The 22,995-nt window shown below is 37.5% G+C and overlaps 1 protein-coding gene across 1 annotated transcript; it reads right to left on the minus strand.

Moving 5' to 3' along the window:
• Positions 1–1,277: 1,277 nt before the first annotated feature.
• On the minus strand, positions 1,278–2,294 carry LOC140746580 (uncharacterized). The gene has a single exon (XM_073078707.1). It carries the CDS (start codon positions 2,292–2,294, stop codon positions 1,278–1,280), a length of 1,017 nt encoding a protein of 338 aa, XP_072934808.1.
• Positions 2,295–22,995: the final 20,701 nt, after the last annotated feature.

Raw genomic sequence — 22,995 nt, forward strand, 5'->3', positions numbered from 1 at the left:
TCTATACTTTTCAGTGACCTAAACGCAACCCACTTAGGCTTGTTACTTATTTTAGGGAAGTCAAGTATACACGTGACAAACGCGTGGCTACTAAGATCTTTAATGTAGTCAACATTAACGCAAGACGTAGGTGCACTGACACATACCAGGTCCAGAAGAGTTTCGCTGCTGTCCGTATAATGCGTTGGTTCTAATACTAATTGTGACAGATTATTACCACTTAAAAATTCGGAGAGCATTTTAAAGTTGGCATATTTTTTGTTCAAAAAGTCTATATTAAAATCTCCCACTAATACTATGTGATCAAACCGAGCAAAAGAACTAATAGAATCGCTAAGGGCATCGAGAAATAATTGTACGTTTAGCCATGGAGGGCGATAAGCAGTGCCAACGAGTACAGATTTACCTCCAACTTTAATACTCAACCACATTTGTTCGACCGTAGGACATAATGGATGTTCCAGTGTTTGCGCATTTATGTCGTTTTTTAAATAAAATCCGACTCCTCCACCACGAGCCCGTACTACTGCCGGCCGAGGAATATGTCGAAGCCGATAACCCGGGACTGTTGGGGCACGGCCCTCCTCCCCTGCCCGAAGCCACGTCTCATTGATGGCCATTATATCGACTGAATGTCGCATCATGGCTACTACAAATTCATCATGGTTGGTGCCTAAGGAGCCTGGATTAAGCAAACCTACTTTTAGTTTATTTGTCTTAATCATATTTGTAACCAAAAGTATCATAAATTAATGCGCAGACGCCATAAATTGTATACATAGTAATATGATGTAAACTTGAAATTCGGTTCATTAATTGAAGATAAAGGTAATTTATATGTATGAGAAGTTTAAAGATATAGACATACGTTCTTACGGATTTACTATAAAATGGACAAACTTTGCTTAGATGTAAGCAGTTTACCAGTGTTATGTTGCAGCACATATTACAAATATAAGTATCTTTATAATCAGGGGAATAGCAACTACCTAAAAATTTCCTCAATCGCATCAAATCCAAGCTACAGGACATGTAATTGAGTATACAAAAATACAACAATGAATACCTGACACAAATTAACCACCACCAATATAATAAAACACTTATAGAATCAATTATATTTATAAAATTCACGTAACGTATAAACAAGTTTTCTTTAAGGCACTTATTGTAAAAATGCATACGAGATACGACAAAATAAAGGAAATTCTTAATTTTTAATTCACAATCTAAAAGGTAATAAAAGAATAAATGGCTTATGTACCGCCGCAAACATGTTACAAACCAAAAATTTTGTTTATATCTTCATCCGTGCGAATACGTAAACGAGGCGTATTGGAGTCCCTACGCGCGTAAATGCATCCGTCACGCGTCCACATATAACGCCATCCTTTACGCCGTCCCTCCTCCCGTACTTTGTAAAAAAGTTGCCTGTTCGTACGAGTGAGGCGTTCGTTGACATAAAATCTACGAGGCTCCGCACCAGCGATCAGTCCGGCCGTGTCGGCCCCGCGACGCACGCGCGCTGCTCTTAACAATTGATCCCGCACCGTTCGCCGCGCGAGTCGCACGACTAAGGGTCGCGGTCTCAACTTCTCTGCACCTGAGACATTGTCATGATGGTGACGAACGCCTGTGCGCGTCGCGCTTACAACGTCGCGCTCCTCTAGAGGGACACCAATTTTAGTGGCCAGTAGCGTTACAATATTGAGGGGATTCTCGCCTTTAATTTCTTCTACGTTGGCTATCTCAATGTCGGTTAAATACGATGCTTGGTCGCGGTCATTAAGCTGGTTCTTAAGCTCAACGATAGTTTCCTCCATCTTAGAGGCATCTGGTAGATTATTGGTATCAGATGCCCGCTGCTCCAACATGGTAACTCTCTTTTCGACATCACCAACCCTGTGGCTTAAATCTCCTATATTTTTATTAATTTTCAAAATTTCCTGGTGGAAAGAGGCCATCTCCTGTAATATAGTGGTAACCTGCTCACGAATAAATTTAATGTCCTTTGCAAAATCATCCTCACAGCGCCCTCTGTCCGCCGATTCAACAAGCGCATCCGTAAACTCCGTGTCCGTGCCACCAGTGCTGCCGTCAGAGCTCGGAGTACCAATAGCCGCGCCGCCCGCGCACGTAGCCTTGGGTTTGCATCCACGGCAATACCATTTTGATATTCTGGCATCACTGCTAACTTTAACGCAATGCTTATGAAATGACAGCGAGCATTTTATACACTTAACGGAATCTGATGTGGACGCGAACCTGCCGCAGGCGCCGCACTTATTAGCCATAGCTGCTATAAATTTTGTAAAATAGTTCCAAGGTGCGACAATAGATGGCACTGTTTACGAATGTTATTTTAATTTAAGTGTTAAATTATTTATGTTGTCAAATATCTTACGTAAATTTATTTTAAGTAAAAAATTAACACTTAGTTTATAAATAAACTGATGAACTTCCAAATGCAGTTTTATTAACACCTTAAATCGTCCTTGAAATAACAGCTGACTATGACGGGTGACGTTAACAACAGCTGATGTTAAAATTCGTCGCACAGCACAAACAAGGTAATATCAGTGAGATCACTGTTATCTAAGCACTATACGGCACTACACAACTATACTGTACACATATAAGCGGAATAATTTGATTGAGATTATTAAAACATAATAAAAATAAACAACAGAGAATCTTTGTACTGTGACAGCCGGCCGAGCTACCCGCCACTGACAACACTTAAATTCTCCACAAAAGTTCTATGAACACGCTCAAGTTCTACAGCTGATTTTGTTTTCACTGGCTCACATGACAACAACTTTTGATAATAGGAGGCCGTTATATAGCGCTTCTTATTATAATATTTATTAAGTGTATCATACGCGTCTATATAATTTTCATCCGTGAGTGGAAAGTTCCTGATTAAATCATACGCTTTATTTTCGACACAAGTTAACAAGTAATGTAACTTTTCCACATTAGGAATATTTCTATTATGGATCAACGACTCAAATAATTGTTTAAAAGAAAACCAATTTTCTAGCTTACCATCGAATGGCTTAATGTTAATTTTAGGCAGCTTAGCAAAACCCGAAACTACTTCTTGTTTAATCTGACGGTCACTATTTAAATGCCGCAGACGGGCCAAAACACTTCTAAATTTTGTATCAAATGATGCAGTTACACCAATTTCAGACTGGCGTTGGGCAGCACTTAATGAACGCAATAAATTTATTTGCGCTTTATGGAATTCATTTGAAAGTTCCCTAAGGTCCTCCTCAACGCAGCCTGTCATATCCGATCCCGCTATATACTCCAATCGCATCATACTGTTATCCCGGGCAATCCTATTAACGTCCCCATCACGTGCGCCACTTTCGTTGCTCCCAGTAGACATTGTCATTAATTGATATAAGTTTATAAACTTAACGAAATCGACAACAATAGCAAATAATTGCAATGTCACTGACAGCTGACTTCGACACAATTATACGTCAAAGTCTAATACAATTTGACAGTATTGACAATATGACCAACGACAAATAAATATGGCGCAATGCAATACTGACAACCAACGACTATTAATAAAAATAGCGCAAAGATGGCGGGACCTAAGTACAACTAACAAAGTGATGAGTTGTAAAGAATCACACCCACCCTCAACATAAAATGTTAATCGACAAAACGAAAATTACGAAATTTTATAGAAATGCAATACAAAATAGCAAATCTAATACGAAATACGACACGAAACGACAAATTTAGAAGCCACTTTACGTAAATGTTCGTTCCTTTAGCGAAATACGACACGATAAAATTAATTTCAATGTTCGTTATGTTCGGTCGACGGAAAATAGCAAAAATGGTGTTTAGGACGATGGAACAATTAAGATCCGCCGAAGTGACCAAAAATGTTAAACATACTGTTATCGTCGTTAATAAGAAGCTTGGATATTAACGATATCACATTTTTACAACGTTACATTAAAGTAATAAGTGACGCATTTGATACCACAGTTTAAAAACAGATGCGGGTAGGTGAAGTGGGGACGACACCTTAAAGGCGCTCGAATTAACAGAGAGCGACATTCTGGTCGGAGACTTCAGCAAGAACAGTCGAATAACGGAGATACTTGTGTAGTTATAATACTTCTAATCAGTAGTGTGAACTTACTTACGTATAGTTATTATATCGTTACTCTGTACCTTTTATGTGACTATAAGATTACACGCCTTCAAGACCTTCAAGATGACTATTATTTAATATCAGAAGTGCTCGTGAAGAATCCAGCTCGCATAATGAACGGCGATTCGTAAGTACGAACATCCTTGACACAGGACTAAAAACCGTGAGTTAAAACATTATTTTGTCATATGTGAGTTCAATCTCGGTAATAAGTAAAAATGAAGGTAGATAAATGTCTTTGATGTAAGGGCAAAGTATTTGAATGGATAGATTGAGACTAGTATGTTGAAAACAAGATATAATTGATTAATATAATTATTGTTGCTATTATAATTGGAGGCTCAATTTAAAAATATATATATATAGTACAATTGTGCATACCGATAATTCTTAATACTGGAACGAATTGTCCTAATTGTTACATAAATTAACTAATAATTAAATGATATGTTAATACCCTCTGAAAACAATACAAACTTTAATCTTCTCAAATTACTTGTTAACATTATAAACTGAAGAGTTTACTTCAAAATAAGTTCATTTTCTGTGAGTGTCAAAAAAACAATTTTTTGCAAAGCAGTTCTTGTGGTAACTCTGATCATTTGGCTATAGTCTGTGGTGTGAAAAGTAAATCCTAATTGGTCTAAAGGTACACCTACTTATGAAATATATATAAATACACCAACTTATGAAAATATTTTAAGGGTCTTTATTCTTAAATGTCAGGCTGTATAGATATAGAGAGGCATATATGGGAACCTAATGGTTGTTAATATAGGCTAATGTACGCCATAAATTGCATACAGATTAGACTTGTATTTATTTTTGATAACTTTTAATGTTGAATCAACTAGATTTACGTATATGCGTTTGTTATTATTGTATGGAAGGGACTATGCGGTAACAACAAGTGCAGTTACAGAGTACAGTATACCTACTTGATATAACTGACACGTTTATTAGGTTGCAAAATTTTGATTATTCATAATTGTACAGAAATATACAATATCTACGTGGTAAATATTTAACTGGCTGCAAATAAGTATCACGACCACCGTATTGAGTGGCTGATTGTACCCACGAGGGAAATGGACAATGAGTTTAAGGTTTTATGTTTATATGGATAAAAATTGGCTTTATTTAAAAATAAACTGGCATTCACATCTACATTGTTCACATTTTAATTTTATAGATCAATGAAAGTTTCCTTTTGATTTCATATACTTGATACGTATTTGTTATGAAAGAAGCAAGGAGTACGTCGCCAAATTTGAGCTTTCCATCAATTCTAGGCGATCTCGCGCAGTACTGTGTACTACTGTGTTTTGACACCCATAAAGTATAAATGCACATCAGTTAATGATCTATAAGAAAACTGAGAAACTTATACGCTGCGGTCTTTGGAATATAATATTTAAAAAAAAGTCTCCCATTCTACTTCTGACTGACGCACTTATACAGAATATTAGATGTCTATTTTAAATTAATTATGCAACGCTTCGTTTTGTATTAATATTTCATTACATCTCTTAATTTGAAAACTTTAAATTTGAATTTGAAACATTACACGTCCTTTTTGTTTGAAAATTGGGCACTATCAAATACTGGTAAATGAAGTTTTGTACCTTAAACGTTGAGACGCTTAGACTATCGATATTATCAATTATGTGAGCCACTTACGAAATGATAAACGGGATCCACTTTGTATGGGATTCAGAATAAATAATTTTAAATAAAATAATAATAATAATAATAAATTGATGCTTTTATAACTTGCGCTTAGTTCTATTTACAAGTAACAGAAATTAAGTTATTATACGTATTAAGTGAGAAACGGTCACTGAAGCCTACATAAATTTAGATAGTCTCTTGTATACCATATTTAAAATGAGTCTTGCCTGCGACTTTGTTCATGTGGATTCAGAATATAATTTGAATTGCATTTTTAAAACGAGTCTTGCCTGCGACTTTGTTCATGTGGATTCAAAATATAATGTGAATTATACAATGCCGTCTGTCAAGATCACGGAGTACGTTGGTAATTTGGAATACTCCATTACCTGGTCATATAATGTTTAAAAAAATGTATACTTTTGATATCAACTTCGTAGTTTCGGTTTTAATGCATTTTCAAACATACAAACCGACAGAAAAAAATCTTTTTCAAATATATTCGATGTAAACACGTGAAGATTTCATTCTTATTATAGGTATATCATAGCCAAATGAATAATAATGTTGTTTAATAATATAATCAAATAAAAGCATAGGTGTTTCCGCGCAAATGTGAATGGACCTGAACTATGTTTTATTTGTTTATCTGTTACGCGGTTATTTAGTCTGTGGCGGTTTTCTTATAATCTGGACCATAGTGCCGTGTATAGTCTGTGTAATCGTATCTATGTTCCTTTGTCTACTTTGTCTATTCTCTATAACTTCCGTCCGATGAAAAGTTCAGTTGAAGCAAGTTGAAGTAACGACACTAACGACCATCTCTAAAAATATTATAAATCGGTGAGTGGCACCATTATATCCTCCAAAGATATAACATGGTGGCCCATGAGGGGAAAAACTAGTGAAGATTGAACAAATATCAAAAAACAAGAAGCATCAGGCGCAAGGTGATATCGTGCAGCGGCGGCGGCGGTCACCCTAAAGATAAGTGTGCCTTTCCCTCCTCCAGGTCTGTCCAAACGCCTAATTTAACCCAAATCCTTTAGCACGATTCAAGATATTAATATATTTGAAAGATATTTCGTGTAATTTATCGCCAACAGAAAAACCGCAATGGCGGCATTTTTTTCAGCGGCACCTACCCGACAAGTAAAAAAATTAAATTAGGTTTCTTTTAAATTCATTGCCTATTTCAAGCATTCAGGCTATCAATTTAGTAATTTCATTCATTTTCCCAACTATTTAAGCAAGTAAGTTGCAATTTGTATACCTAAATATTCGTTAATACGTATTTAAAGTTTGGTTCTCGGTTTAAATCTTTCGGTTACACGTCTTAATTATTTCGCTGTTTAGCAAATCTCATTATTATCAAATATTTAGAGTATTTGCCGACTAATTCCAGGCCGCAAGGTGTCGCATGCCCGCGGCGTAAGACGGCAGCGACCGTAGAGCAGCTGCTGCAGCACCGGCGGAGTGCGGCTGCAGCGGTGCTGAGTTGCAGCTTCGGTTTCCTGTGCGGCAAGTACCACCTAAATGAGGAGCGTGAGCAATCTAAATTCACTAAGTTATTAATAAATCTCTGGTTAGTCTAAAAGTGATAAAATTTAAGTGATAATACTTTTAATTTGCAATGGATGCTGATACTAAACAACGTTTTAAAGAATTAATTACAAAAAGGGCTTCTGCAAAGGGGCAAATAACTAAATTTAAGCATTATTTATCTACTTTATCAGATTTGAAAGAATTAACTAATATTCAATTAACAGAGTTAACGTTAAAACTTGCAAAATTTGAAGTATTATCTGTCAGGGTTGACGATTTGCAGAATGAAATAGAGATTTTAAACCCGGACAATTTATCAGCAGAGATTGAGGAACGGGAGATTATTGAAACAGATGTCATAATGAATATAACTACTGCAAAAAACTTAGTGGATAGCTTTACTAGGCGAAATGAAAGCGAGCAGAGACGGAATTCTGTTCGTGATGCATCTTTTGTTTTGGATGAGCAAGAAATTAGTCTTAAACTTCCTCAGATACAAATAGCGAAATTTGATGGCTCATATTTCCGTTGGTTGGAATTTAGGGACACTTTTGAGAATTTAATACATAATAATGATCGCATTTCACCAATAAGTAAATTTCACTATCTTAATTCATATCTGCAAGGTGAAGCGGCCAGAATTATTTCTAATCTAGAAGTCTCTAAGGCTAACTATAGCGAAGCCTGGCAGCTATTGTGCAATCGCTACAACAATAAAAGAATTTTAGTTAACCAACACCTCAATTCTTTATTTAACATAAAACAAATGCCACATGAGTCAGAAAGGTTATTACGTTTTATAGTTGATCACATTACCAAAAATTTACGCGCTTTAGCTAGTCTTGGACAGCCAACAGATAAATGGGATATAATAATAATATTTATGCTGACGTCTAAACTGGACAGTAATACTTTACTTAAATGGGAGGAATATCGTAACAGTATTGAAGGAGAGGTACCTACATTAGATCAATTTTGCAAATTTTTAATTGATCGCGCCGATGTTTTAGAGTCTTTAAATCGTAACCAATTTGATATCGCATCAAAAACGCGCGCGCCTGCGCGGTCTGTGCCTACACATAATAATAAAAGAGAAGGTCATAATAATTTCACAAAATCATTTGCTAGTATGCACAATAAAAATGATAACCATAAAAAACTTACGGTACGGTACTAACAATACGGTATCGGCCGGGAAGGATAGTTCACTGGTGTGATTCGAGCGTTGTGCTAGGGTGGATAAAGGGAGACATATCCAGGTTAAAGACATTTGTCGCGAATCGCGTCAGCGAGATTGTGGAATTAACTAGTCCTGGGGCTTGGCGATATGTACCCACTGACTTAAACCCTGCAGATTTAATTTCCAGGGGTATAGAAGCGAAACTTTTAATGGTCATGGACCTTTGGTGGACTGGGCCTAGCTTTTTATTCCAAAATGAATCGGAGTGGCCAATTCTAAAGGTCAACGACTCAGAAATTTTACCAGAAATAAAGGCACATTCAGTTGTTGTAAATGAACCTATTATTAATTTTGAAAAATATTCATCTCTTAATAAACTTCAAAGATCGGTTGCATACATTAAAAGATTTATTTTCAATTTGAAACATCCCCATGAAAGGCGTGTAGGGGTATTAACAGTGGACGAATTACGTGACTCATTTCATGCATTATGCATTATTGCTCAAAATCAATCATTTCCTAACGAGTACTTAACACTTGCTAGTGGGAATCAATTAAATAATAAAGGTAAATTACTATCTCTTTCTCCTTTTATGGATGAAAATAACTTGATTCGAGTTGGTGGAAGGATTCAGGTATCAAGTTGCCCATATGAACAAAGGCATCCAATTATACTTCATGCATCACACAGGTTAACAAAATTATATTTTGAAAGGGAACACATTCGTACCTTGCACGCTGGTCCGCAGCTGTTATTAGCTTCTGTGAGAGAGATTGTGTGGCCGGTAAATGGGCGTCATCTTGCAAGACGTACTGTTAATATCTGTGTGCGATGTAGGCGCCTGCGGGGTAAAACATTATGTCCCAAAATGGGTAACTTACCTTTCCAGCGAGTAACTCCGGGCTATCCTTTTTTATCTGTTGGCTTGGACTTTGCCGGTCCATTCTACATTATAAACCGCAAAGGCCGCGGCAGTCGCGTCATCAAGTGTTATTTATGTATATTTATCTGTTTGCGCTATAAATGCATTCATCTAGAGGCTGTTAGTGATTTAACGAAGGAAGCTTTTATAATGACCCTAAGAAGGTTCATAGCCCGACGCGGGAAACCAACGGAAATATTTAGCGACAACGGTACAAATTTTGTAGGCGCCGCAAAGGAAATAGGAAATTTCATTAAACAATCTCAGGAATCTCTATTTGATTTTGCAGGTGATCAAAGCATAAATTTTAAATTCATTCCTGCCTATTCTCCTCATTTTGGGGGTATATGGGAAGCCGGGGTAAAGTCCGCTAAGCATCATATAAAACGCGTCATTGGCAATAGCCACTTAACCTTTGAAGAAATTTCTACTTTGTTTGCACAAGTAGAGGCCATCTTGAATAGCCGTCCTTTATGTCCGCTCTCTTCCAGTCCCAGCGACCTTCTTCCCTTGTCTCCAGGCCACTTTATCATAGGGAGGCCCTTGACTGCGCTGCCTACGCCTGCCCTTGATGACTGTAAGGAGTACCAGCTAAGGCGTCATGAGCGTCTTGAGAAGATACGGCAGCATTTTTGGAGAAGGTGGCAAAGAGAATACTTATCGGAGCTACAGCAGCGAACAAAGTGGCGCACGGACACGTCCAAGCTCAATGTTGGTGACCTAGTGCTGCTTTCGGAGGACCATTCCTCTCCGCTGCAATGGAGACTCGGGCGAGTGCTGCGCCTTATCCACGGTCCGGACCAGACTGCGCGCATCGCTGATGTCCGCACCGCGAAGGGTTGCGTGCGCCGGCCGCTGGTGCGCCTGTGCCCTCTGCCCACAGCTGAAGAGTTACGAGGTTGAAAGCATAGCTTTCAACGGCCGGGAATATGTTTCCGCGCAAATGTGAATGGACCTGAACTATGTTTTATTTGTTTATCTGTTACGCGGTTATTTAGTCTGTGGCGGTTTTCTTATAATCTGGACCATAGTGCCGTGTATAGTCTGTGTAATCGTATCTATGTTCCTTTGTCTACTTTGTCTATTCTCTATAACTTCCGTCCGATGAAAAGTTCAGTTGAAGCAAGTTGAAGTAACGACACTAACGACCATCTCTAAAAATATTATAAATCGGTGAGTGGCACCATTATATCCTCCAAAGATATAACAATAGGTACATTTCGATGGGATTTTCTTATACAATAATTTACTTTTCATATAAATTTCATACGGTTCACAATTGCGTCATGTCTAGGTTTTCTCTATAGAAACATCGAGCGTCTCCTTGAGAGTGTTGGTTGTAAATGATACATATTATATTAATATAATATATACAGATATTACGCACTAATATAATTTTTATTACAAACTATATAAAAGTCAGGTGAAGCCGAGGCGTTTGAAATATATATAATGAGTGTGAATTGTTCGGTAATAAGGTGCATCATAAGATAGTTTGACTAACTGTTTGTTTGGCTGGCTGGTATAAAATCATGATCAACTTTAAAATACCTTTTTCAGGTCATAGAAATTTTAGGTTGTGATTGATAAGGAGCCACATGTTATGTAAAACAGTTATAGTTTTAAATCTGACGATCCTGATGAGACAAAATTAGAATTGGACAAGATTATTAAAATCATGTCATGTCATAAGTATTCAAAAATTTTAAATTAATCAGACCGTTCAAAGTAGGTAAAAATCGGATTCAAATATTCCGTTACATACATACAGGTCAAGTTAATAAAAGCGTGGCAAAAATAAAAGCGTGTTTAAAAAAATATTTTATCAGTTGTAGACACAAATAAGTATAGTTAAATAATGGCCGGTTTCTGAAGTCATTTTTCTTGGTAGGTAGTTTACGAGTATGTATTCAATAACACTATCCGTTTGATAACTACGGAAAAAAAATCCGCTTCCGAGGAACTCAATGTAAGGCAAGCTCTGTTTAAACTCCGTTGAGATTAACGAACCATTTTAATGTGTTTATTCTTTCCATAACATTATTTGATATTTTTTTTTAAAAAAAAAAACGACGTTTACGTAAAGTCTAGCAAATCTTTCTTAGTATAATGCATAACTTTTACAATAAAATAGCCCCCAAACCATAATTTCCTTATGGGAATATTAATTTAAAACTTTTGGTGAAATAAAAAAAAAAAGTTAAGTAGTTAAGATTATTGCACAATTGACAAGTATGTCGCTGACGTGAACGCATGGGTCCGTTAAGCTTTGTTAATTAAATTTTGAAATTCATGTAATAGTATGTATTATTATAACCGAATATAAATTCAATTTAATGTATTGAATTTTCTTTCTGACTTTCAAGTGGGTTATGTAGCCCTACCACACTAAAACCCCCCTGGTGGCCGTCCTCAGCGTTTGGTGGAGAACTCCGGGATCTCCAACGGAACACGACCGGAGTCCTCCTAACGCGATGCCCTTTTATCGGGCTCTGCCCTGCCTGGTGTGGGTTATGTAGCCCTACTTTGAAAGAAATAATTTGAATTTGTGATAAATAACGTAAAAAAAATGGGTTCATACAACTTATTACGTGTTATATTGTGTGAAATTCATGGTTTACCATTATTAAGTCTTTAACTTTAATATAATTCATTTCAAATATAAACGATATATTATTATTTTGATACTGCTTCATCAGTTGATAAGACTTACGTTGGAAAGGCAACTATTTGTATAAAATAACATTGTAATAATTAAAAGAAGTACTAAGTAGTAATATAATAATGTTATAATAGTATTTTGAGTCGCACAGATTCATTTAGTGGCCAACTATATATCTATCTATCAGTATAACAGTTATTGAACAGGTTGTTGAGCATTCCGAAATGCACTAATAAGATAAACGTCGTTATTCTGATGCGTAACTTTATCGAATCAATAGTTGTTAGAGATTTAACTATTGGACTTAGAATCCAGGCATAAATAAAGTGGCTAGATGTTGTCATTACTGTAGGTGTAGGAAACTTTGTGGTTTGATTTTTATTTATCTGGAGTTAAGATGGATTAGTGCAGATGCCTCGAGTAGTGTGATGTTCACGGGTGTCTCTTGGTGATGCATATGGTTGGGTTGACCCAAAGCATCGAGTACCTTGAAGACATTAAGTGAATATTGCATTTTTGGAGTAAATTTGAGTTGAGCACTGGCCGAATGTTATCGTAAACAAGGTACAAAAACTGCGGTGATACATGACTAGAGTGATCCTATATGAACATCACCTAGTTATAACCGTGTTTTTTATTATTTAACAATGGTCTAATGCATTCGCTTCAATACCTGTCGCGCATATGACATTCATGTAAAGAGTCCTTATGAACTATGCCTGCAACAGAAATCCGTGGTGAACACTGTTGGGGCAGATTTATAACCTAGGTAATATACAACTAGTGTGATTCTATATGAACATCACCTAGTTTAAGCCTTGGTTCGGATCAACAGTTCGGGCCTTTTACATGCGAGTCGGTATTGCAAGAAAATGCGTATAGTTTAAGCCATGTTTTTGATAAACAGTTCGGGCCTCTTACGTGCGAGTCGGTATTACAAGAAAATGTGTAACTCTTCTGGACTTAGGCATTAAACAACTGGTTTTCTTTTGCAGCTCTTGCATCAGACCATACACGATCGAGGACGAACGTGTGAGCAGGACGGCCGAATGTTATCGTCGTTAATAAGAAGCTTGGATATTAACGATATCACATTTTTACAACGTTACATTAAAGTAATAAGTGACGCATTTGATACCACAGTTTAAAAACAGATGCGGGTAGGTGAAGTGGGGACGACACCTTAAAGGCGCTCGAATTAACAGAGAGCGACATTCTGGTCGGAGACTTCAGCAAGAACAGTCGAATAACGGAGATACTTGTGTAGTTATAATACTTCTAATCAGTAGTGTGAACTTACTTACGTATAGTTATTATATCGTTACTCTGTACCTTTTATGTGACTATAAGATTACACGCCTTCAAGACCTTCAAGATGACTATTATTTAATAATACACTACCGACGGAAAGTTTCCGGACAAGCTTCTTGTTTACTTTTTAATTGAAATATGATGCCTAAACACGTTGACTTAATATATAACGAAAACGCTATGTTAGTTTACAAAGTGTGTACGATCGTGTCTTCGACTTTCCTCCCTGCCCCCGCGCGCTGTTTGTGAAAAACAAAGTAAAATCGTCATCCGTAACATTTAGTACGCATTTGGCATGCAACAAAGTGAACGTATTGGAATTATTTTTTGCTGTTTCTTATAAAAATTGGATTATTTTTTTTTATTTTTTCGATTTTTTAGCAGCGATTTTATTATTTCCACATAATTATAATACTTTTAAGGTAAGTAAATTTCCTTGTTTGGTGGTATTACTTCCAGCAATCTTGTAGTCAAAATAATTAATTTTTTTTCATTAATTTATTTAAGAAGATGGGAAGGCACCCTAATACAAGTATAGAACAACGTGCATCTATTGTTGCTCTTCACAATAAAGGTTTTAATATACGTTATATTGCGAAAAAGTTAAAAATACCGCGTTCTACTGTCGGAGATGCCATCACTCGTTTTGAAAAAACTGGTTCAAATCAAGACAGAAAACGCAGTGGGAGGCCCCGTGTAACTTCTAAAGCAGAGGATAAGTCCCTAATCATCATGTCTAAAATGAATAGGAAGCTTACAGCACCGGAAATTCAAATGCGGTTCAATGAAAGTCATGGTAAACAGATATCAGTAAGTGTAGTAAAGGAACGCTTACAAAAAGCTGGCCTAAATGGCAGAATTTCTACAAAGAAACCACTCTTGCGACGCGGAAATAGAAAGAAAAGACTAGAATGGGCCCTTGCACATAAAAATTGGACAGTAGAAAACTGGAAACAAGTCCTGTGGACTGATCGTCGCGGATCTTCGGAAAAAATGCATCCCGATGTGTAGTGTGTGTGTACAGTTTTGAGGGGTGAGGTAAAGTCGTTAAAAATAACCAAACCCAACGAGTGCAGTTTGAACACTAAAATTTATTAAGTAAAATGCTTATTCTAAATAATGAGTAGGTATGTGTGCGCAATACATATGTACGTACATACATGCAGTAAGAAATGCGCCATCAGCAATACCACCATGTACGATGTGGTAGCTCGTACATCCTGCCCACTCAAAGCAAGGAATAACCAGAAACCAATGTTCTTAAAACAGAGAAAACTCTAACGCAGGCCGTGCCGTAAATATGTATGTTGCGCATATCACAAGTGAATATAAGTCTAGTATGAGTTAAAATAAAATGTTATAAAATTATTTTACATGATTTTACAAGATGATATCAATGTGTCTTAAACCTAAATGTTAATTGTCAAGGCCGTCAGTAGTTAATGAAATAGGATCACGTTAAACTCGTTACGACACTATCACTCTTTACTCGTATTTATCATTCACTATCACTGTTAGCACGTAGATCAACCTTCACGCACCGTTTTGAAGGCACAGGTGTAGTTGATGTTGATTTATTAATATTAGCCAGTGATTGACCCAGTACGTCACGAACTTTGGCAGTGCCGCATGGCTCCGGGACATCCGTGACGGCTGTAGGGGTAGCTCGTAGTTCTATTGAGTTAAAGATGTTGTTTTCTTGGAGCTCTTCTTGCATCCAAAGCTTGGCCTTGCGATATCTCATTATGATGTAAATGATCACTGCTAGTATGATAAGGAATAATACTGCATATAACATTGAGTAGTGGTGCACGTCGTGAACACTCAAAGCGGTACTAGACTCATGTTTTAGGCTATCTATCTGTGCTTTAAGTCGACTCCACTGGTCTTCGTGATCTTCAGAAACATAGCTTTTGTCAAATGAGGAATTAATTATCGAGTTTAAAATGGAAATCTTTGGAAGTGTAACAATATCGTTCTGTACGTTTACGTGGCTATGAAAGTTGCTACTGTGACCAAAAATAGATAAACCATTACTTCTTAAAGTACAACCTTGACCTATATCTAATATGCCATTACCCGTCAATAAACCTTGCTGAATGCCATCGGGGCAAAAAGAGCGCACTAAGCAGCTCTCACAGCATGAGAACAGCCACCTGTTGCTAGAACGTAATCTGACCCATCGTTCATGACATGCCGACACCTTTGTAGTACACATTGTTTTGTTATTAATACTAATGTTACAAATGGTTTTAGTAATTTGTAATTCATAAACAGGCTGATCAATTGTGCATATTAGTTTGTTAGCAGATAAATGAATACATGATTGTATATCATTCTCTGACAGCAAAAGAAGTAAATTCTTTTGTAAATTGAAGGCCAGATAAGGAAAATTAGTTGATGTATAATATGTTTGATGTGGCAAACTAAAGACTTTGTCTAATTCTAATACCTCCTTGCTCACAAGAGGGATTCTGACCTCGATGATTAAATATTGATTCCCAATATTTGCACTAACCTTCATAAATTTGTAGAGGTCTGTGACGCTCTGCTTGTCCACCGGTAGTGTTAGGTCGCCTTGCAAATGGCTAGAAATTACGTTTACCTGCTACCGTGATCTGCTAGTTGTTCGGGTGGGAGGAGATGTGCATTCATGTGTCCGTGCGATATGTCAGTAATAGTATTAATTACAGTATCCTGAATGCGCCTCAAGCTGGAAATTATAATATTTGCACTAAGAGAGGATGATAAAACATTTAGTTCACTGCTTAACTCTGAGTACACTCTGTTAATTGAAACATTAATGTTACGAAGATTATTATCTAAGATACTAAACTGTTTGTTCATAATATCTTCATTCCTACGCATTATATTGTATTGACCTTCAATGACACTTGTTTGATTTTTAATAAGAAGTAGTAAATGATTTTCGTTTAATGATATTTTTGCGATATCCCTTTCATACGTGTTTAAAAATCTCTCATCAAGAACGCCAAATAAAGTATTTGTTAAATAACCAACACCATTAAATAAACCTCTCTTCTGTCTCCCTTTAACTCCACTTCTAAGTATGTTGTTATAGTGATCAATTTCGGATAAATCATGTTGCAACTGGGATATGATACTTGTGTACTGCAAAGGTAACTTTGCTGTACGTAACGGCATATCTAAACGTGTGACGTAATCACGAACATTATTTAAACCTGTCCAGTATGACGTCAAATTATAATAAATAACGACCCTCCATTCATCCCGAATGAGACGTAACTCAGATATTCTGTCGAAATAAAAACTCTGATTAGAATCGAAATTTGATACGTTGAAATTAGAATGCGCGGGAGATATAAATGTTAAAAATAGTAAGAATGCCATCGTTATTGCGTTTACAATACGGTTGGGGCCTTTAGGAGTCCTCCTGGTTCTGTTACGTGTGACGTCATCCTCCTTTTGCGTTCTAATTTCTGCTGTGTTATGGCTTGTGGATTCTTCCTTTACAGGTAAAATAGATAGTTTAAGAATAGGCCTCTTAATCTCTCCATTCTGTGTCTTCAAAGATACCACGCGAACATATCCGTCCTTCCCAGGGTGTACCGCGGTTACTTTTCCCAATGCCCATTTGCCAGGGGGGAGATTATCTTCCTTGATAAGCACTACATCATTAACCTCTATATTTTTGCGAGGGGAGTTCCACTTTGATCGTACTTGCAATAGTTGTAAATAATCTGACGACCAACTTTTCCATATATGTTTATTCATTGCCTGGATCATTTGCCATCTAATATTTAAGTTAATATGGTACGGATCAGTTTGAGGTCGAGATATAAGTGCTCCTCCAACGAGGAAGTGTCCCGGGGTTAAATATTGATCGCTTGTATTTTCTGTTAAGGCGATCAGTGGACGCGAATTTAAGCAAGCTTCCACTTGGTGAAGTAAAGTTATGAACTCCTCGTAAGTGAGTTTTTGTTCACCCAGTACCCTACGCAGATGATACTTCAAGCGTTTTACAGCAGCTTCCCAAAGGCCACCCGCGGATGGGTAAGCTGGCGCGTTAAATATCCATTGTATGTCAAACTCTCTGGTATTCTTAAAAAAGTTCTCATCAATGGTCTGCAGAATTTCCTTGTACTCCTTCTTTAAAACGCGATTTGCACCAACAAAATTAGTGCCATTGTCACTATACATGTGACTCGGTGTCCCACGCCGCGCGCAGAAGCGACGAAATGCAGCCAAGAATCCTGGAGTGCTTAGGTCCGATACCAGTTCCAGGTGTACAGCTTTGGTTGCCAGGCATACAAAAACGGCTACGTATCCTTTGGTGGTCTTCACTCCACGCCCTTTATTCGCCTTTATATCAAAATAACCTGTAAAATCTACACCTGTATGTGTAAAAGGTCGAGAAGGTCACGCGTGGTTCTGGAAGATCCGCCATGATCTGTGTATTTGTTTCGCTACTAAATCTCCTACACTTCACACACTTTCGTAATTCTCTCTTAACTGTTCGCAGTCCACTTATAACCCAAAACTTCTCCCTAATGTAAGACAAAGTTAAGCTTGGTCCACCGTGTAGCATAACCAAATGTGCCTGTCGTATGATAAGTTCGGTTAAACGGCCGTGGCTAGGTAGAATGATAGGATGTTTAGAAGATTGTTGCAATCTAGAATTATTAAGACGACCCCCAACTTTCATTATTCCATCCTCGCTATCAATGTATGGGTTTAGACATAATAATTTACTAGTCTTCTTTAAGCATTCTCCCTTGATTAATCGGTGTATATCTTCTTGGAATTCAATACGCTGCACAGTTTTAATAATTAAATTATAAGCTTGCGTAATTTCGCTTACTGTCAAATACCTAAGCCGTGTCGTATTTTGCTTGTCGCGAAGCCAATGAACGTAACGTGAGTACCATCCTACTATTGTTACTAAACGGTTCATTGAACTACATTCATTCAATAATTTTATAATGAAGCAATTTTTGTCGTATAAAGCTGCGTTTACATTGGACTTTTTTGTTTCGATTGTAGGTGTTACGTATTTCTTGTTAGAAATTAATTTTTTGTCGAAACGTAGCAGCCAATCTGGGCCTTCCCACCACAAAGAATTTAATAATAATTGCTTGAGGGTTAGCCCTCTTGTAGCACAATCCGCGGCATTGTGTTCTGTCCTGACGTGATGCCAATTTGATGAAGGGATGACTGAGGTAATTTTCTGGACTCTACTTGCTACAAACTGTTTCCATTTGTGCATATCCCCGTGAATCCATCCGATAACAACCATGGAATCGGTCCATGCGTAAACAGTAAAAGTATTGTCCGAATATATCTGCATAACCTTCTTCAATAATCGCGATAAAAGCACTGCACCACACAATTCGAGCCGCGGTAATGTTAGTTTATGTTTTAATGGAGCTAATTTTGTTTTTGCAGTTAGCAAGTGAGATGTATACGCGCCCTTATCATTCTTTGTTACTATGTAAATAGCACACGCGTAAGCTTTTTGTGACGCGTCGCAAAATCCGTGAATAATGTAATGTTTTTTGTTACCTAAATATCGAGGAATATTTATTTTATTTAAATTTTGTAAATCTACCTTTAACTGCATCCACTCTTCTTTCATACTATCCGATAGTTCTTCATCCCAGGTAATATCTTCGCTTGACCAAGTTTTTTGAAATAATAGTTTAGCTCTAATAGTAAGCGGTGACAACCACCCTAGCGGATCAAATATCTTTGAAATATACCCCAGTAATAATCGCTTAGTTAGAGGTTTTTCATCGCGCAGGTCTTCAAATTTATTTTGGAACGTAAATGTGTCAGATTTTGGATTCCAACGTATTCCAAGTGTTTTCCTTGACTCCGAACACCTGAAATCGAGCGGAGTGTCAACCTGATCAGGTGAGAGATCCTCGATAAGGTCGGAGGTATTACTGGACCATTTACGAATATTCATGCCCGCTCCCTTCAATATATGAATAATTTGAAGCTGTAGGCGTCGGGTTTCTTCAATCGTTTCACCACCTTCTAAAAGATCATCCATGTAAAATGAATTATTTAACGCCTCTGCTGCCAACGGATACTGGGTAGAACCATCGAGTGCTATCTGTCGAAGTGTTCGCATGGCAAGGTATGGAGCGGCCTTCGTCCCATACGTGACTGTGGTTAGTTGGTAATCAGTCATCGGGTCCTGCTGCGATGCTCTCCATATTATTCTTTGCAAATGTTGATCACAGTCCCTGACAAGGATCTGACGGAACATTTTTTCTATGTCCGCCGTGATTACGTACTTATGCTGGCGCCAGCTGATGATAAGACTTGGTAGATCTTTCTGCAGATTAGGACCACGTTCCATTAAGTCATTCAGGCTGTAACCGGAAGATGTCTTGGAGGACGCGTTGAAAACCGTACGCAACTTAGTAGTCGAAGAGTCCGATTTTAATACACCGTGATGGGGGAGATAGCATGATATCGTATTGAAATTAGAAACTCGTTTCATGTGGCCCATTTTCTCGTAATCTGTCATAAATTGAATGTAACTGTCACTAAATGTTTGGTTTTTTAACATTTTATTTTCAATATTATGAAACTGTGCTATTGCTTTAGATTTCGAACAACCTAGGCTATTTTCATAATGTGGCTTCATAGGAAGAGCCACTTGATACCGACCATCTGATAAACGCTTAGTGGTCGACTGATATAACTGTTCACAGTATTGTTCCTCAAGTGATGAGGAAGTAGCGTTGTCCTTAATCTCCTCTAACTCCCAATATTGAGATAAATCTGACAAATTGTTAACGACTACGTGACAGTTAAACGTTTTCACATTGCCCGATAAAATCCAGCCTAATTTAGTTTGCTGAGCGATCGGTGCCATGTTTGGCCCCTTAATTAGACCACTCATAATAATGTCAGAATACACACTGGCATCCAATAAAAGATCGATAGGCCTAGACACATTGTACTCGGGATCAGCTAGCTTAATGTGTTGTAAGTGTGACCAGTCCCGCCTATTAAATGTTATATTAGGTAAATTATTAACAACATGAGTTATTACTAACGCTTGTGTTGTAAATTCAAAGTTATCGTGTATAGATTGACACAATAGCGATACAATACCCTTACTCTGCTTTGATCCATTACCGATACCTGATACGGTTCCGTGATAACGTTGCCTAGTAAGACCTAACATTTGAACCGCACGTTCCGAAATTAAAGAAATTTGAGAACCTTGGTCCAGGAGGCCTCGTAATATAATATATTTCCCGTCTGCTGCCTTTACTCGCAGCGATAAAGTGGTTAGTAATATTTCCTCTTCATCGGTAGCAACGTGGCTAACTGTATGTTGATTATAAGCATCATTAAAACCTAATGCGTTTGTCGCTCCCTCGTCGTGGGGTATGTTAGGTGCACAAGTACGCGGCGTCATTGACACGTGGTTGAATGCATCATGTAATATGGTATGGTGATCGCCTTGACAACACTTGCATTTCTTTGTAGAAGTGCACGGGTTGTCATAATGTTTATAGAGACAACTTTGACAAACATTTAATTTTTTAACTATTTTCATTTTAGCGTCCGGTTTTAGTTTATTAAATTTATTACATTTGTATAAAACGTGATGTTGATTGCAATACGGACATGACCACGTGTTACAAGCTGAACTTAGGAATCCGCGCTTGGGAAATTTTCCCTGATTGTTGGAAATAGGATACTGCATTCGATTTTGTTTAAAGTTAGGCATAGTACTTTGATAGGATTGGGGTTTTCCTATGGCTACGGGATCTCTCTCTCTCCTCTGTATAGGTTCGAGAGCAGTAAACTTACTTTCTAAAAATTCCATTAGTTCAACAAGTAACGGCAGCTCACGTGGGGACTTACGTGACTCCTTGTAATCTGCTAATGTAAGTTGGTCGAGTTTCCTACATATGTGATGCACCAACAAGGGGTCCCAGGTCGTAGTGTCGATACCTAGATTTTGTATGGCGCGTATGCTTTCCATGGAGGTATCATACAGGCGTTTAATGTCATTCGCTGTTTGTTTTTGCATTACCGGTTGCGATAAAAATGTCTCAATATGTTTTGTAAATAATAATTGTGGATTATTATACCTGTGCACGAGAAGCTCCCAAGTAGTGTCGTAGTTGTCTGCCGATATATGGAGATGTTGAACGAGACGCTCAGCTTCGCCCTTCAACTTACCTTTTAAGTGTTGCATTTTTTGACATTTAGTCAGTAAGTTGTTATTATGAATGGCTTCACAAAACAGATCGTAAAAAGTAGGCCATTGCGTATACTTACCAGTAAAAATGGGAATATCCAACTGCGGCGTGGACTGTTGTAAATGTGCTGTAGAAGCTAATTTATAATTAAGTTGCCTTTTAATTGACTTATATGAATTTTCGTAATAATAAAATTCATCATCATAGTCAGAATCCGACCCTTGGAGTAAATTATCGATTTGCAAGTGCAAGGAATCGATGGCCTTCCATCTACTTTGAACATTCTTTAACTCATCTTCCAGCTCCCACTTATCAGAGATTTGTTCTACATTAATGCCTGTCACTAACCGTTTAAAGGCTCTAAAATTAGTGCGTTGCAAAGAAAGAAGTTCTGCAACTTGACCGGAATGTTGGATTGTAGATGATGACGGTAAACGGGGAGCAGGTAGTAGAGTTTGTGTTCTTTTAGATGGACCGGGGAGTTCGGCTTTGTCAGCATTATCTAGTGTTTCACCTAGTGTAAAGAACTCTATTTTGTTACGTACAGAATCAAAGTATTCCTTTGCCTTCTGAAATTGATTGTCGGCAAAATAAGGATATTTAATGTCCTCATAGACAGCTAGTTTCTCGTTATTAATCCTAAAGTCTGCCCAGAGCCTATCCAACTTATTGAGTCTTTCATTTAAGTACTCGCGAGTTTTCCTACTAGCAGGGTCTTTATTGAAATTTCTCTCGGTTTGTTTGATTAATTCTAATATAGAACTCTGGTTTTCTAACAACTTCTCCATGATGTCTTATATGTAAATAGTAGTGCAAGACCTTACTTGATAGTCGTTGTTTAAACTTAAAGAACTTGTTAGCTGATGACGTTCGATGCCGTTGTCTCGCGATTGCGCCTTTCAACCAGCCAGCAGCAGCAGCAGCAGAATATTGAGAGTCCACGCGCACAATATACACTTAAACAGTTCACGTTGTCACTGCTTCAAAGTCTAAGGTCGAGACCGCATGTCCCAACTGTTCACTATATGACCGTATGTCACCGATAAACGCTCAATCGTGTGTAGCGCGAAAAGCGTTTTATGAAGGACCGAAACCGTTTTGTTTCTTTATTTCCTTCAGATTCGACCAAACCGTATTGCCTAGTCGAAGGTCCAATTAACTGTATTTAAAGGCTCGAAGGACCATAAAACTGTAGTGTGTGTGTACAGTTTTGAGGGGTGAGGTAAAGTCGTTAAAAATAACCAAACCCAACGAGTGCAGTTTGAACACTAAAATTTATTAAGTAAAATGCTTATTCTAAA

This window comes from Epargyreus clarus, unplaced genomic scaffold (genome assembly GCF_041222505.1).
Source record: "Epargyreus clarus isolate Ecla_fem2 unplaced genomic scaffold, WU_Ecla_fem_2.2 ptg000013l, whole genome shotgun sequence".
In the NCBI taxonomy this organism is placed as follows: Eukaryota; Metazoa; Arthropoda; class Insecta; order Lepidoptera; family Hesperiidae; genus Epargyreus; species Epargyreus clarus.

What these genes read in the sequence shown, in the direction of transcription:
- LOC140746580 (XM_073078707.1), bottom strand. Translation starts at nt 2,294, where the DNA reads ATGGCTAATAAGTGCGGCGCCTGCGGCAGGTTCGCGTCCACATCAGAT.